At 64.6% G+C, this 14,865-nt stretch overlaps 1 protein-coding gene across 1 annotated transcript; it reads left to right on the forward strand.

Moving 5' to 3' along the window:
* The first annotated feature begins 1,217 nt into the window (after positions 1 to 1,217).
* Positions 1,218 to 12,245, forward strand: ZNF687 (zinc finger protein 687). Its single transcript, XM_054179110.1, has 8 exons — positions 1,218 to 3,450; positions 5,230 to 5,408; positions 6,680 to 6,856; positions 7,312 to 7,474; positions 8,086 to 8,382; positions 9,245 to 9,357; positions 9,988 to 10,129; positions 11,772 to 12,245. The coding sequence occupies exons 1-8, from the start codon at positions 1,225 to 1,227 to the stop codon at positions 12,243 to 12,245; spliced, it is 3,771 nt and encodes a 1,256-aa protein (XP_054035085.1). The 5' UTR covers positions 1,218 to 1,224.
* The last annotated feature ends 2,620 nt before the right edge of the window (positions 12,246 to 14,865 follow it).

Consider the following 14,865-nt stretch of genomic DNA (forward strand, 5'->3'; position numbering starts at 1 on the left):
ATGCATCCCCCCCCCCATGCATCCCCCCCCATGCATCCCCCCCCCATGCATCCCCCCCCCCATGCATCCCCCCCCCATGCATCCCCCCCCCCCATGCATCCCCCCCCCCCATGCATCCCCCCCCCCATGCATCCCCCACCCCTTCCCATGCATCCCCCACCCCACTATGCATCCCCCACCCCACTATGCATCCCCCACCCCACTATGCATCCCCCTCCCATGCTGGCTGAGGAGCAGATTTGTGTCCTGCCCTGCAGTGGGTGAGAGCAGGGTGGCAGCAGACCTCTGCTGGCCTTGGCTTAATCTGCAGCAGCACCAAGAGCTGGGGAAGGGGCACTGCCAGGGCACTGCCAGGGCACTGCCAGGGCTGCAGGGCCAAAGCTCCTGAGAGATAGGTTCCTCTTTGGTGCCTGCTGTTGGGAGTCACCACCCCCTCCCCCTGGTGCAGAAAGCACCCTGAGAGCCCTGCAGATCTGCTCCCCAGGATGGACAGACAGCCCTGCAGCTGCTCTGCTGCATGTGGAGCATCCCTCAGCCTGCTTTGCCTCCTGGCTCAGAGCCTCTCCTGCTGTCCAAGCTGCATCCTCTGCCTGCAGCTTAATCCTGGGATTCCTGGAGGGATGCAGTTCCTGCTCCTTTGTCTCCCCACAGCCATGTCTGCAAACCTGTTGCTGTGCCCCCCCCTCAGCCTCCCCTGCTCCTTTATCCTTCACTCCTCAGCCCACACCTTCCAGCTCTCTTATCTGAGTCCTCTCCCTGCCATCTGGATGCCTCCCTGCGGGGCTGGCCTTGGGGAGGCCCTGCTGGTGCGGGGGCAAGGACAGGGCCTGGGCAGGCCTTGGCTCTTCTGCAGCCCTCTGGCCTGCCTGGTGGTTTCTCATCTCCTGCCCTTCCTCCAGGCCTGGGAGCAGCAGCAGAGCTCTCCTTGCCAGGCTGCACCCTGCCGTCTCCGACCTCTCTGCCAGGGCACCAGGATCCTGCTGAGCTCTGCCAGCCTGGGTGGGGGTCAGGCATTGACCTGCACCCAGGCGCAGCGGGAGAGGCCAGGGGGAGCCTTGGGCTTTGCCTGAGAGGCTCCAGGCTGGGCTTCAGAGGGGTTGGTGGCTGGCTTGGGGCTCAGGTGGAGCCAGCTCCCGTCCCTGTCTCTGCTCCGTGCCCCCCGCGCCCAGGGTGGCGCCGCTGACGCTGCCCTCCCTCCCTTGCAGCCTCTGCCCCTCCCCCGCCATGGGTGACATGAAGACCCCGGACTTCGACGACCTGCTGGCGGCTTTCGACATCCCCGACATCGACGCCAACGATGCCATCCGCTCCGGCCACGAGGAGGCCGATGCCCACGGCAAGGCGGTGCCCGGGGAGCCGGGGCCGGCCGAGCACGGGCTGCCCCACGCCGACGTGGGCGCCGTCAGCGTCATCGTGAAGAACACCGTCTGCCCCGAGCAGCTGGACGCCAAGGACGGGCACCTGCTGGGGCCCCGCCTGCTGCAGAACGGCTTCGGGGCCGCCGAGATCCCCAGGCCCCCCACCCCCAGGGCCATGGAGGCCGTGGCCCCCTCCAACGGGGAGTGCTGGGCCAAGGAGAAGGGCCCCAAGCCCCTGGATATCTTCTCCCATTTCAGCCCCGACCCCAGCGAAGACAGCACTGCCAACCTGATTGACAGGCCCCGGGACTGCAAGGCCAAGGAGAAGGCCCTGGCCGTGCCCTCGCTCTCCCCGTCGCCCACCCCCTCCCTGGACTGCAAGGAGCCGGTGGGAGAGGGCACCGAGGGCCTGCCCCCAGCCTTCCCCCAGCCCTTCGGCAGCAGCCAGCCGGGGGGGGCGAGCAGGTCCCCAGCCGCCATCCCCTGCATCAAGAAGGAGGAGTCTGACTCGGAGGAGGTTGGACGTGCAGCCAGCCCCAAGGGCTTGGCTGCAGCCCTGGGAGACAGTCCCTTGGACCACCTCAAGTCGGTCACCGTTCGCTACTCCACCGATGACTCCCCCGTGGCCTCCTGGCCTGGCTCGGACCCAAACCTGGACAGCAGCAGCAACCTCGCCGAAGTGAAACGGTCCCCGGCCAGCCCCCAGGAGCACTTCTTCAAGCCTGCCTCTCCCGTGGTGCAGAGCCCCAGGCTCCCCACTTCTCCAAAGCAGCTGGACACCATCACCCTCAAAGAGGAGCAGGAAGCTCTGGAGAAGTCGGTGGGAAGCCCCCAGAGTATGTCCAGCGCGGAGGAGGAGGAGGAGGAGGAGGAGGAAGACAACAACAGCAATTCCCCTTCCAATTCCTCACGGCCCCTGAAGGTGAGGATTAAAACCATCAAAACCTCCTGTGGCAGCATCACCCGCACCGTCACCAGGGTCTCCTCGGACTCAGAGCCAGGTTCCACCCAGGGCCCAAGCGAGCAGAGCTCTCAGGAGGCCGCGCTGGAGGTCGCCGGCTTCTCGGCAGCGGAGAAGGAGGAAGGCATCGCTCTGGAGGTGCCCCGGGACAAAGCAGAGCTCTCCAGCCCCTTGAAAGCCATCGAGGGCCCCAAGATCGTCAGCGTCCAGCTGGGCAACGGCACCAAGCTGAAGGGCACCGTGCTGCCGGTCTCCACCATCCAGAGCGCCAGCAGCGCCATGCTGATCGCCGCCAGCGTGGCCCAGCAGAAGTCTGTGGTGCTGCCAGCCAAGCCGGGCAAGGCCGTGGCCAAGAACATCATCAACCTGGTGCCGCAGGCCCTGCCCAAGGCCGACGCCAGGTCCAACGCCAGCCCCGCGCCGCAGAGCTCTGCCGGCGCCCCCCAGAAGGTCAACGGCACCGCGGTGGTGATGGTGCAGCCGCAGAAGCCGTCCCCTGCCGTCGCCGGCACCGTCATCTCCCGCAGCCAGTCCAGCCTGGTGGAGGCCTTCAACAAGATCCTCAACAGCAAGAACCTGCTGCCCACCTACAAGCCCAACCTCAGCCCCCCGGCCGACGCCGGCCTGGCCCTGCCGCCCTTCGGCTACCGCTGCCTGGAGTGCGGCGACGCCTTCGCGCTGGAGAAGAGCCTGGCGCGGCACTACGACCGCCGCAGCATGCGGGTGGAGGTCACCTGCAACCACTGCACCAAGCGCTTGGTCTTCTTCAACAAGTGCAGCCTGCTGCTGCACGCCCGCGAGCACAAGGACAAGGGCCTGGTGATGCAGTGCTCGCACCTGGTGATGCGGCCGATCGCCCTGGAGCAGATGATCGGCCAGCCGGACATCACCCCGCTGCTGTCCCTCGCCTCCCTGCCCGCCGGCAAGGCCGGCGCCGGCGGCGTGGCGCAGGAGGCCCTGAGCGCGGCCGGCGGGGCCCAGGACCTCCCGGTCCTGCCTCTGAGCGGCGGCGCCGAGCAGAGCAGCTACAGCTGCTTCAGGTGCCTGGAGTGCAAGGAGCAGTGCAAGGACAAGGCAGGGCTGGCGGCGCACTTCCAGCAGGCCGCGGCCGCGGGCAGCGCCAGCAGCACGGTAGGCGGGGGGGGGGTTGGCAGCAAAGTGGCCTCGGGGCTGCAGGGGGATGGGTGGGGTGAGGGCAGTGGGGTGAGGCTCCCCAGTGTCCCCCCCAAAGACTCACTGAAGCCTGGGCCACAGCCCCCGGGGGAGAAGCTGTGGAGCCCAGGGCTGCCATGGGGCTGAAGGAGGAGGTGCCCTGGGAGGTGCCCAAGGAAGGAGGCTGAGTGTTCACTGTCTGGGCTGACACCTGCTGGAAGGGAGTGAGGAAGAGGAGGTTCAGTCATCCTGGGCCACTTCTCCTGAAGCTGGGGGAGAATCTTCTGGACTGGTGCCGAGGAGAAGGCAGAGGAGCACTCAGCACCACTGCAGCACTCAGGTCAAGATCCTGCCCTTGGGTCACAGCAACCCCAGGGAGGCTCCAGGCTGGGGGCACTGGCTGGGAACTGCCCTATGGGAAAGGACCTGGGGAGTTGGTGGCAGCAGCTGGAGTGAGCCAGGGGGGGCCCAGGTGGCCAAGAAGGGCAGCAGCAGCCTGGCCTGGAGCAGCAAAGGTGCTGCCAGCAGGAGTGGGGCAGGGATGGTGTCCCTGGGCTGGGCACTGGGGAGGCCACAGCTGCAGTCCTGGGCTCAGGGTTGGGCTCCTCACTGCCAGGAGGACCTTGAGGGCTGGAGCAGGGCCAGGGAAGGGCAACAGAGCTGGGGAAGGGTCTGGAGAGGAGCAGCTGAGGGAGCTGGGGGTGGTGAGGCTGGAGAAGAGGAGGGAGACCTCATTGCTCTCTGCAGCTCCCTGAGAGGAGGCTGGAGCCAGGTCGGGGTTGGGCTCTTCTGCCAAGGAACAAGGGACAGGACAAGAGGAAAGGGCCTCAAGTTGCCCCAGGGGTAGTTCAGATTGGCCACGAGGAACCCTCAGGTTGCCCCTGGAGAGGTTTCCAATCTGTGGAGATGTGGTGCTGAGGGCCATGGTGTGGTGCTGACCTGGCAGGGCAGGGGTCAGGGTTGTTCTCCATGATCTCAAAGGTCTCTTCCAACCCAACCCTTCCCTGCCTCTCCAGACATGACCTAGGCAGTGCCTGCTGCTGCGCACCCAAGTCCCCTGGACTGAAAACTCCTGCAGGAAGAAGAGGATAGGAGCTGGGGTTGGGTTCATGCCCAGGAGGCACTGGGTGGAGGGCAGGTTGGTTGTTGGCAGGTGATGGAGCTGCCCGGAGGTGAGGAACCAGGGTGTGAGGAGCCCCTGAGCACTGGGCCCTGCCTGTTGGCACCTGTGACTGCTGCTTCCCTGTGCAGAGCACAAATGGAGGCTGGAGAAACCGGGGGGGCTGTTCTGGGGGGGTTACTTCCACCTCCAGGTCCTGGTCTGTCAGGGCAGGCAGCATCCAGCAGGATGAGGCCGAGGAGCAGCCGTTCAAAAGCAAGGAGGTCGCAGAGGTCCTCCCCGCGGTGTGGCCTCCCCTTCCCCTCCCTCCAGAGACCTTCAGCCACCTTGGCTGCCCTCTCACAGGAGGAATTTGGTGCTTCCTGGTGACTGTTGCTTGGGAGCTGCTTCTGCAGCCAGGATGGGGATGAGAGCAGAGGATCCCCAGGTGCTGCTGCAGAGGGAAGCAGCTTCCTGCTCGGAGGCCTCTGCTGCTGCTGTCCTGCGGAGCCCTGGCACCGCTGCCCCCGCCGGCGGCGCCTGGCTCAGGGCTGCCCTGGGCGCTGCAGGTCCTTGGTCCCCCTGCTGAAGAGGTCCTTTTGGAGGGGCAGGGAGGTGCCAGGCTGAGCTTCTTTGGTGCTCTTGTCCCCCACCCCCAGGTCTGCAGCACCTGTCCCATGATCATGGCCAACCGCTGCAGCTTCAGCGCGCACCAGCGGATGCACAAGAATCGCCCTCCCCACGTCTGCCCCGAGTGCGGCGGCAACTTCCTGCTGGCCAACTTCGAGGCTCACCTGAAGGAATCCTGCCTGCACTTCTCCCGCAGGGTGGGCTACAGGTAGGCCCCCGGGGACACCCAGCACCAGGGCCGCAGCCCCGGGGCCCTGCTGGGTTCCTGTTCTGTGCACGGGGCAGGAGTCTGAGGGGGAGCTGCAGCCCTTCGCTAGCTCCCAGCCCTCGGGCCCCAGGGGGCTGGAACTGGAAGGGGAGTTGGAACTGGGAGACCTTTGTGGTCCCTTCCAACCCAAACCATTCCCTGAATCTATGAATTGTCCTCCTCCTGGCACCTGAGGATCTGGAGAACCTCTGGGGCTGAGGAGCAGCTGAGGGAGCTGGGGGGGCTTCAGCCTGGAGAAAAGGAGGCTGAAGGAGACCTCAGTGCTCTCCACAGCTCCCTGAGAGGAGGCTGCAGCCAGGTGGGGGTTGGGCTCTTCTGCCAAGGAACAAGGGACAGGACCAGAGGTAATGGCCTCAAGTTGCCCCAGGGGAGGTTTGAGCTGGAGATTAGCAGAAACTTCTTCACTGTAAGGGTTGCCAACACCTGGCCCAGGCTGCCCAGGGCAGTGGTGGAGTCCTCATCCTGGAGGGGTTTCAGAGAGCTGTAGACATGGTGCTGGGGGCCATGGTTTAGCACCAGGCTTGGTGGTGCTGGGTTGATGGTTGGACCTGATGATCTTAAAGGTCCCTTCCAGCCCAAACCATTCCATGGTTGTCTGATTCTGGCCCCTCAGCCCTGGCTGGCAGCAGCACACTCCACAATCCCCTCCCTCCTCCTCCTGGTGAGCTGCCTGGGGCCTGGATCCACCAGCACTGGGTAGGACTTACTGCTCCAAACTGGAGTCCTCCCAGAACTGGTTTGGATCCTGGTGTCTGCTGGGACAGGAGCAGATCCTAGGTCCTTGAGCTCTGTTTTCTCTCTGCTGTTAGCTCTTGATGCATCTTGGTGTACTCAGTATCTGAAGGGTGATACAGGGAAGCTGGGGAGGGACTTTTAGGGTGTCAGGGACTTGGGGGCATGGAGCAAAACTGGAAGTGGGGAGATTCAGATTGGATGTGAGGAAGAAGTTCTTCCCCAGGAGGGTGGAGAGAGCCTGGCACAAGGCTGCCCAGGGAGGTGGTGGAAGCCTCAGCCCTGGAGGTTTTGAAGGCCAGGCTGGAGGTGGCTCTGGGCAACCTGATCCAGTGTGAAGTGTCCCTGCCCATGGCAGGGGGTTGGAGCTGGCTGAGCCTGGAGGTCCCTTCAGTTCTCTGGTCCTGTGCAGCGGTGCCTGCAGTGGGGCTGAGCTCCCCTCAGCCTCTGGTCCCTCACTGCTCTCCTGCTGCCCTCAGGTGTCCCAGCTGCGCCGTGGTCTTCGGAGGAGTCAACTCCATCAAGTCCCACATCCAGACCTCCCACTGCGAGGTGTTCCACAAGTGCCCCATCTGCCCCATGGCATTCAAGTCGGCCCCCAGTGCCCATGCCCACGTCTACACCCAGCACCCCGGCTTCAGCAACCAGCAGTCCAAGTGAGTGGCCTGGTGGGCTGGGTCCTGACAGACCTCACCAGGGAGTGGCCTCAGGTTGCCCCAGGGGAGGTTCAGCTTGGCCATGAGGAACAGTTTCTGCCCCCTGAGGCTTGTCCAGGCCTGGCCCAGGCTGCCCAGGGCAGTGGTGGGGTCTCCATCCCTGCAGGGGTTTCAAAGCCCAGGAGGATGTGGGCCCTGGGTTGGTGGTGCCCTGGCAGTGCTGGGTCAGGGCTTGGACTCCATGAGCTTCAAGATCTCTTCCAGCCCAAGTGATTCCCTGGTTCTGACTCAAGATCTGGGAGCAGCCTGGGGGTGGGGGTGGGGAGCTGCACTCAGCTCCTTTTCACTTTCCCATCCTTCGCCGTGGGTCAGACCGGGCCGGGGAGTGCTGGGAGGCTTCTCCCACCCAAGCCCCTGCACATGGCAAGCAGCCCTGGTGCTCCTCCCTCCCACAGGATGATTTACAAGTGTGCCATGTGTGACACAGTCTTCACCCACAAGCCCCTGCTCTCCTCCCACTTCGACCAGCACCTTCTCAACCAGCGAGTCAGCGTCTTCAAGTGTCCTGACTGCCCTCTGCTCTTCGCCCAGAAGCGCACAATGCTGGAGCACCTCAAGGTAACCCCAGGGGGCTGCCCCTCTGCACAGCCCCTCCCTGCTAACAGCTGGCAAGTGTCCTTCACCAGAAGCTTCTGAGAACTGCCAGGTCGTGAGGGAGATGTGGAACTGCTGGAGAGGGTCCAGAGGAGGCCACGAAGATCAGCAGAGGGCTGGAGACCCTCTGCCGCGGGGACAGATTGAGGGAGTTGGAGTTGTTCAGGGTGGAGGAGAGAAGGCTCCAGAGAAACCTTAGAGCAGCCTTCCAGTACCTGAAGGGGCTCCAGGAGAGCTGGGGAGGGACTGTTTGGAAGGGCTTGGGCTGACAGGATGAGGAGCAGCGGTTTGAAACTGGGGCAGGGGAGATTTAGGTTGGCTATCAGGAAGAAGTTCTGCACAGTGAGGCTGGGGAGAGCCTGGAACAGGCTGTCCAGGGAGGCTGTGGCTGCCTCCTCCCTGAAGCTGCTCAAGGCCAGGCTGGATGAGGCCTGGAGCAGCCTGGGCTGGTGGAAGGTGTCCCTGCCCATGGCAGGGGGTTGGAGCTGGCTGATATTGAGGTCCCTTCCAATCCAAGCCAGTCTGGGCCTCTATGGCAGGAGACAGCTGCCAACAGCCTGCTCTCGGCCCTGCAGAACACTCACCAGCCCCAGAAGCCCAAGGAGGATCTGGCAAAGAAGGCAACCATCCTGCTGACCCCGAAGCAGGAGCCTGTGGAGACTCCAGTGTCCAAGATCTCGGAGGAGTCCTCATCCTCCACGGAGGAGGACGACCCCCCCAGCTCCCCGGAGCTGCGCAAGGCCAAGCGGAGTCGCTTCCAGCGCAAGGCAGGGAACAAGGCCAAGGGCAGCGGCTGGACCTGCGGCGTCTGCCACTCCTGGTTCCCCGAGCGCGACGAGTACGTGGCACACATGAAGAAGGACCACGGCAAGGTGAGGAGGGAGCCTCAGGGCCTCCAGGTCTCCGTGGGAGTGGCACAGAGCAGCAGGGCAGCACCTTTGGGTTCCTCACTGGGGCCTCAGCGCAGCCTGCCAGGAGCTGAAGGATGGAAGGGACCTTGGAAGGTCACCTGGTGCAGGCAGGGAGGGCAGGGAAGAAATAGCAGAGCAAGCCTTGAGCTGCCTCCAGAGCTGTCCCAGGCTGTTGGGGCTGAAGTCAGTCACTGAAGGGTTGGAGCAGGTCCAGAGAGGCCACCAAGAGGAGCAGAGGGCTGCAGAACCTCCCTGTGGGACAGGTTGGGAGCGTTGGGGCTGTTCAGCCTGGAGAAGAGAAGGCTCCAGGGAGACTGGAGAAGGACTTTGGATGGGGGCTGGGAGTGCCAGGTTAAGGGACAGTGGCTTTGAGCTGGGAGAGGGGAGACTGAGACTGGAGATGAGTGAGGGTAGGGAGAGCCTGGCACAGGCTGCCCAAGGAGGCTGTGGCTGCCCCCTCCCTGGAGGTGTTCAAGGCCAGGCTGGATGAGGCCTGGAGCAAGCTGGGCTGGTGGAGGTGTCCCTGCCCGTGGCAGGGGGTTGGAACTGGCTGAGCTTTGAGGCCCTTTCCAACCCAACCCATTGCATGAGTCCATGAGCTGCTGCATCTGGACATCCTCCCCCAGCTCAACGTGGTTGAAGTTGTGGGGAGCAGAGATGTGGGGAGCAGAGATGTGGGCAGCAGAGCTCAGCTGCTCCTTACCCAAACATGGGGGATGGGCAAGAAGAGGAAGGAATCTGCCCTGGCTTCCCACATGCAGCTTCTGCAGGAGCTGCAGGGGCCCTGCTGCAGCCTGCTGCCCACCTGGCTCTCTCTTTGCAGTCGGTGAAGAAGTTCCCCTGCCACCTCTGCGAGCGCTCCTTCTGCTCTGCCCCCAGCCTGCGCCGCCACGTCAGGGTCAACCACGAAGGGATCAAGAGAGTCTACCCCTGCAGGTACCCTCAGCACCCTCTGCCCAGAGCAGGGTCTGCTTCCTGCTGGGGAGACCTGGGTGTGTCCCCCCTGTCAAGCTGTGGTGGTAGGGCTTAGGGTGGTTAAAGCTACAGGTGGTTGAAGGAGGAGGTTGGAGGGAGGTAGGGATGAGAGTTGAGCTCTTCTCCCTAGTCTCAGGTGATAGAAGGAGAGGAAATGGCCTCCAGGTGCACCAGGGGAGGTTCAGGTTGGCCATGAGGAACAGTTTGTGTCAGGGACTGGCACAGGCTGCCCAGGGAGGTGGTGGAGTCCCCATCCCTGGAGGTGTTGATGAAACCTGGGGCCATGGCACTTGGGGCCGTGGTTCGGTGGCCATAGTAGGGTTGGGTTGATGTTGGCCTGGATGACCTGGGAGGTCTTCTCCAACCCAAGCAACACTATGATGGGGATGGAAAGGAGGAGGTGCCAGGAAGGCCTTCAGGGCTTTTTTCCCCTCTGGAGGAGCCTGGGTGAGCACATCTGTGGCTCGAGTTGAGGGGTCAGGAAGACAGAACCAACCCCCAGGGAAAGCAGGAGCTCGGCCGTGCTGGAGCAGGCCCAGGACTCAGCTGCTGGCTGGGGACCTTCATCCCCTCTCTGCTCTGGCCCTGCAGGTACTGCACAGAAGGCAAAAGGACCTTCAGCAGCCGACTCATCCTGGAGCGGCACATCCAGGTGCGGCATGGGATCAAGGTGACCGACCAGGCCAAGAGCCAGGAGGTCGTCATCGCCCGCATGGGGACCGGCGCCGCGCAGGTACCAGGCCCTGGGCGTCCCTCTGGGGCCTCAGGTGGCACAAGGGGTTGAAGGTGTGGCCGTGGCAAGGACTGAGCTTGTTTGGCTTAGCCTTGTGCCCTGTGCTGGGAGCAAGCCTTGAGCTGCCTTCAGAGCTGTCCCAGGCTGTTGGGGCTGAAGTCAGTCCCTGAAGGGTTGGAGCAGGTCCAGAGAGGCCAAGAGGAGCAGAGGGCTGCAGCACCTCCCTGTGGGGACAGGCTGGGGGCTGGGGCTGTGCAGCCTGGAGAGGAGAAGGCTCCAGGGAGACCTTAGAGCATCTTCCAGTACCTGAAGGGGCTCCAGGAGAGCTGGGGAGGGACTTTGGACAAGGGCTGGGAGTGGCAGGATGAGGAACAGTGGCTTTGAGCTGGGAGAGAGGAGACTGAGACTGGGAGATGAGGAAGAAATCCTTGAGAGTGAGGGTAGGGAGAGCCTGGCACAGGCTGCCCAGGGAGGCTGTGGCTGCCTCCTCCCTGGAGGTGTTCAAGGCCAGGCTGGGTGAGGCCTGGAGCAGCCTGGGCTGGTGGAGGTGTCCCTGCCCGTGGCAGAGAGGGTTGGAGCTGGCTGAGCTTTGAGGTCGCTTCCAACCCAACCCAGTCAGGGATTCGCTGCAGTCAGAGGCTGCTGTGGGATCCCCTTGGCCAGGGCTGCTGGCAGGGGCAGAGCTCTTAGGGCCTGCATCTGTAGGAGCACTTGGAGAAAGCTGGGGGCAGGCTGTGCCGTGCCAGGGGCAGGCTGTGCCAGGGGGCAGGTTGGGCTGTGCCTGGGGCAGGCTGTGCCAGGGGGCAGGCTGTGCCGTGCCAGGGGGCAGGCTGTGCCAGGGGGCAGGCTGGGCTGTGCCAGGGGCAGGCTGGGCTGTGCCAGGGGCAGGCTGTGCCAGGGGGCAGGCTGGGCTGTGCCAGGGGGCAGGGCAGGCTGTGCTGGGGGCAGGCTGGGCTGTGCCAGGGGCAGGCTGTGCCAGGGGGCAGGCTGGGCTGTGCCGGGGGCAGGCTGTGCCAGGGGGCAGGTTAGGCTGTGCCAGGGGGCAGGCTGGGCTGTGCCTGGGGCAGACTGTGCCAGGGGGCAGGCTGGGCTGTGCCAGGGGGCAGGCTGTGCCTGGGGGCAGGCTGGGCTGTGCCAGGGGCAGGCTGTGCCAGGGGGCAGATTAGGCTGTGCCAAGGGGCAGGCTGGGCTGTGCCAGGGGGCAGGCTGTGCCAGGGGCAGGTTGGGCTGTGCCTGGGGCAGGCTGTGCCAGGGGGCAGGCTGGGCTGTGCCTGGGGCAGGCTGTGCCTGGGGTCGGGCTGTGCTGTGCCAGGGGGCAGGTTGTGCCAGGGGCAGGCTGTGCCTGGGGTCAGGCTGTGCCAGGGGCAGGCTGTGCTGTGCCAGGGGCAGGCTGTGCCTGGGGCAGGCTGTGCCAGGGGCAGGCTGTGCTGTGCCAGGGGCAGGCTGTGCCTGGGGCAGGCTGTGCCAGGGGGCAGGCTGTGCTGTGCCAGGGGCAGGCTGTGCCTGGGGTCAGGCTGTGCTGTGCCAGGGGCAGGCTGTGCCAGGGGCAGGCTGTGCCAGGGGCAGGCTGTGCTGTGCCAGGGGCAGGCTGTGCCGGGAGCTGCGGCAGCGCCCCCGAGAGCTCAGCGGCGCCGTCCCGCAGGTGCCCGGCCGCAAGCGGAAGCTGTCCTCGGACGAGGGCGACTCCTGCAGCGAGGAGCCCGACAGCACCACGCCCCCCGCCAAGACCCCCAAGGGCGAGCGCAGGGCTCCCTTCCGCTGCCGCAAGTGCGGCTACCTGGCCAGCAGCGCCGCAGACTTCCAGGAGCACATCCCCCAGCACCGGACTGACGACAGCTCCCAGCAGTGCCGCGAGTGCGGCCTCTGCTTCACCTCCCAGGTCTCCCTCAACCGGCACCGCTTCATCACCCACAAGAAGAAGAAGGGCGCGGCCGAGCCGGAGGAGCCGGGGCCCAGGAGCCCCCTGGAGGGCGGCGCCCAGCCGCCGGCCGACGGCAAACTGTCCTGCAAGGTGTGCGGCCGCGGCTTCGACAGCCAGCTCAACCTCAAGACGCACTTCCGCACCCACGGCATGGCCTTCATCCGTGCCCGCCAGAACGCCAGCCCCAGCAACTAGGCCCCGGCGCGCCCGGGGCCGCCAGGCCTGTACATAACCGGCACGGAGCCCTGGGCTGCTGCTGCAGGCTCCCCCTTCCTGCCTGCCTCCTCCTGGGCAGGGTGAAGGAGCTGCGAGGGGAGCCTGGATGGCGCCATCCAGCCTGGCCCTGTGTGCCCTGCTGGCTGCGTCGGTGCCCCCCGGACTGGGCGTGAGCGGTGGGCGGCCACCCACCGCCACCCCCTGACCCTTCCTGCCCACCCTGGCCTGAGGGCAGGAGCTGGAGGAGGGCAGGGGTTTGGCTGCTGCTGTACAGGAAAGGAAGGGCAGAGCCTGGACCTGCTGCCCTGTGCCCGAGGAGCCCCAAGGGCTGGGTCACTGCCTGCTGCTCTTCCCCGTGCGGGGACATGACCCCAGCCCAGTGCCTGCCGGGAGGGCCGGAGGCCTTCCTCCCCAGGGGATGAGGATGGGAGAATGACCCCTCCCAGCCCACTGCCACCCTGCTGAGCCTGGCACCAGCCCCTCTGGCACCACAGGGCTGGGTCTGGGCTGTGCTGCGCTGGAAGTCCCTCGAGACCCTGGGGACCAGGGAGGACATCTCCAGGGCAGGCCAGGGCCAGGGGTGCTGGTGGTGACCTCACAGCCACCTCTTTTTTGGGTGTTTCTTCCTTTCTTGCCCTGTTTGAATGTTGCTTCTTTTGTGTCTGCTGGGAGAGGCTGGCTGCAGCCTCCTGGCCAGGCTCCATCCCCCCAGAGGTGCCCCAGCCCCTCCTTGGCTCCTGCCAGAGGTCCCTTTGTCACTTGCACTAACCCAAGGTGGCCTCGCGCCCCAGGCTGGCAGCGTGCCCTGGAGGAGGAGGAGGAGGAAGAGCTTTTTGTTTGGCAGAGGAAGAAGAGAAGGCAGAAGGAAGCCTCTGGGTGAGCTCAGCACAAGGCCAAGGCTGCCAGCACCGTGGGGCTCTCCCTGTGCCCTGGGCAGGATTGGTGCCGGCAGCTCTCTGGGTGGCAGAGCTGTGGGGAAGGAAATCCCTGAGGGGAAAACTGCTGCTGAGTCCTTCCTGGAGTGAGCTGCCGGCGGTGAGTCTCAGGGGGCTGCTCCTGGGGGTGCTGCTGCCACCCACTGGCACCCCCTGCCCTTCCTGCCCAGCTCAGGCTGGGCCCCTGCTGCCCTTTCCCCTTCCTCAGCAGGTGCAGAGCAGCTCTCTGCACTCAGGCCCAGCCTGAGCTCCCTCCTCAGCCAGCTGCTGGCTGGGGAGCCGGGATGGGGGCTGGAGCTCACCTGCATGGGGGCTGCCACTGCGTTGTCATCGACCCCAACCCCCTCAGCACCTTCAAGGGGGAAGGGAGGTGGGGTGGGGAGGGGTTAAAAAGCTCAAGCAGAGAGAAGCAAACTTTCTCCTTTCCTGCTCCCTGCAGCCTCCGTGCCCGGGGCAGGGTCCTGTGCCCGGGGCAGGGTCCTGTGCCCGGGGCAGGGTCGCCTGGGGCAGGGTCCTGTGCCGGTGACCCCCTGTGGGCCCCTCCCCTGCGGGCTGCTCCTGCTGCCCTCTCGCAGCTCTCTGTAAACTTTGATCCTACACTAAAGTGACAAAAACCAAACCACCACCAAGCTACTGTTGTGATTTTGGGGCTTGTTTGTGTTTTGTTGTTGGGGTTTTTTTTGGGGGGGGGGGGTTCCTCTTCTTTTCTGGGCTGGGGGAAGCTATGTTGCTGCTGGGTGGGTGGGGGCTGGGGGTCTTTTTATTTTCTCCCCCCCCTCCCCTTTTGAGTTCTCCCTTTGGAAGATGTTTTCAGTGCAGGTGGAGTCAGCACACAGCGAGGGGGAGGGAGGGAGGGAGGTGGCTTAAGGACTGAATGAAAATCGAAGCAAGCAGCAATTCCTCCCCACCCCCTCCTCAAGGTCTCCTCATCCCAGCGCTGTGTTGCCCCCTCCCCACCTTGTGTGCCCCCCCGGCCGTACCCCCCGGGGCTGTAAATGTTGTTTCATACTAGAGAAGAACCTAAAGTTTCTACAGATGATAGAGGAAGGAAGCAGCAGGCAGCAGCCACAGAGCTCCCTGCTTGCAGCCTTGGTTTCCAAGCACTTCAGTGCCTTTAGCTCCATTTCTGTTCAGTGTGGGGAGGGGGTTGGGGTTCTTTCGGGGGGGGGGGGGGTGAGGAGGGGGCATCCAGTTGTTTTTAGTGGGGTGGGGGCGTGGGGTTGTGATTCTGCTACGTTAAAGCAAGGGCACTGAAGAGGCTCTCAGGTATCCTTTATTCTTGTAGTAATAATGCAATTAATTAATTAAACTTTAGTGGTTTCAGCCCTGCTGTGCCCTGTCTTGCTTGCATGGCCCCATGAGTGTCCCGGGAGGGGGCAGGGGGGTCCCCTGTGCCCCCCTCCCACCCCTCACAACTCGTGTTGGTCCTGCCCCAAAAGAGGGAAGGGGATGGAAGGGTTCTGAGTGCCCCTCCCCCACCCCCTCCTTCCACCCCTGCTCCCCCAGAAGAGGCCTGGAGGCTGCTCCAAAGTCCTCTCCCTGCCACCAAAGGAGCCCCATGATTGTTTGTGACCATGATTTGATTTGGGGGGGGGCACCCTCCCCCCTGCCTCAGGCCCTGATTGCAGCTCCACCCCCCCCAGGCAGCTCTGGCACCGCAGCCA

This window comes from Dryobates pubescens (assembly GCF_014839835.1).
Source record: "Dryobates pubescens isolate bDryPub1 chromosome 41 unlocalized genomic scaffold, bDryPub1.pri SUPER_41_unloc_1, whole genome shotgun sequence".
NCBI classification, from domain to species: Eukaryota; Metazoa; Chordata; class Aves; order Piciformes; family Picidae; genus Dryobates; species Dryobates pubescens.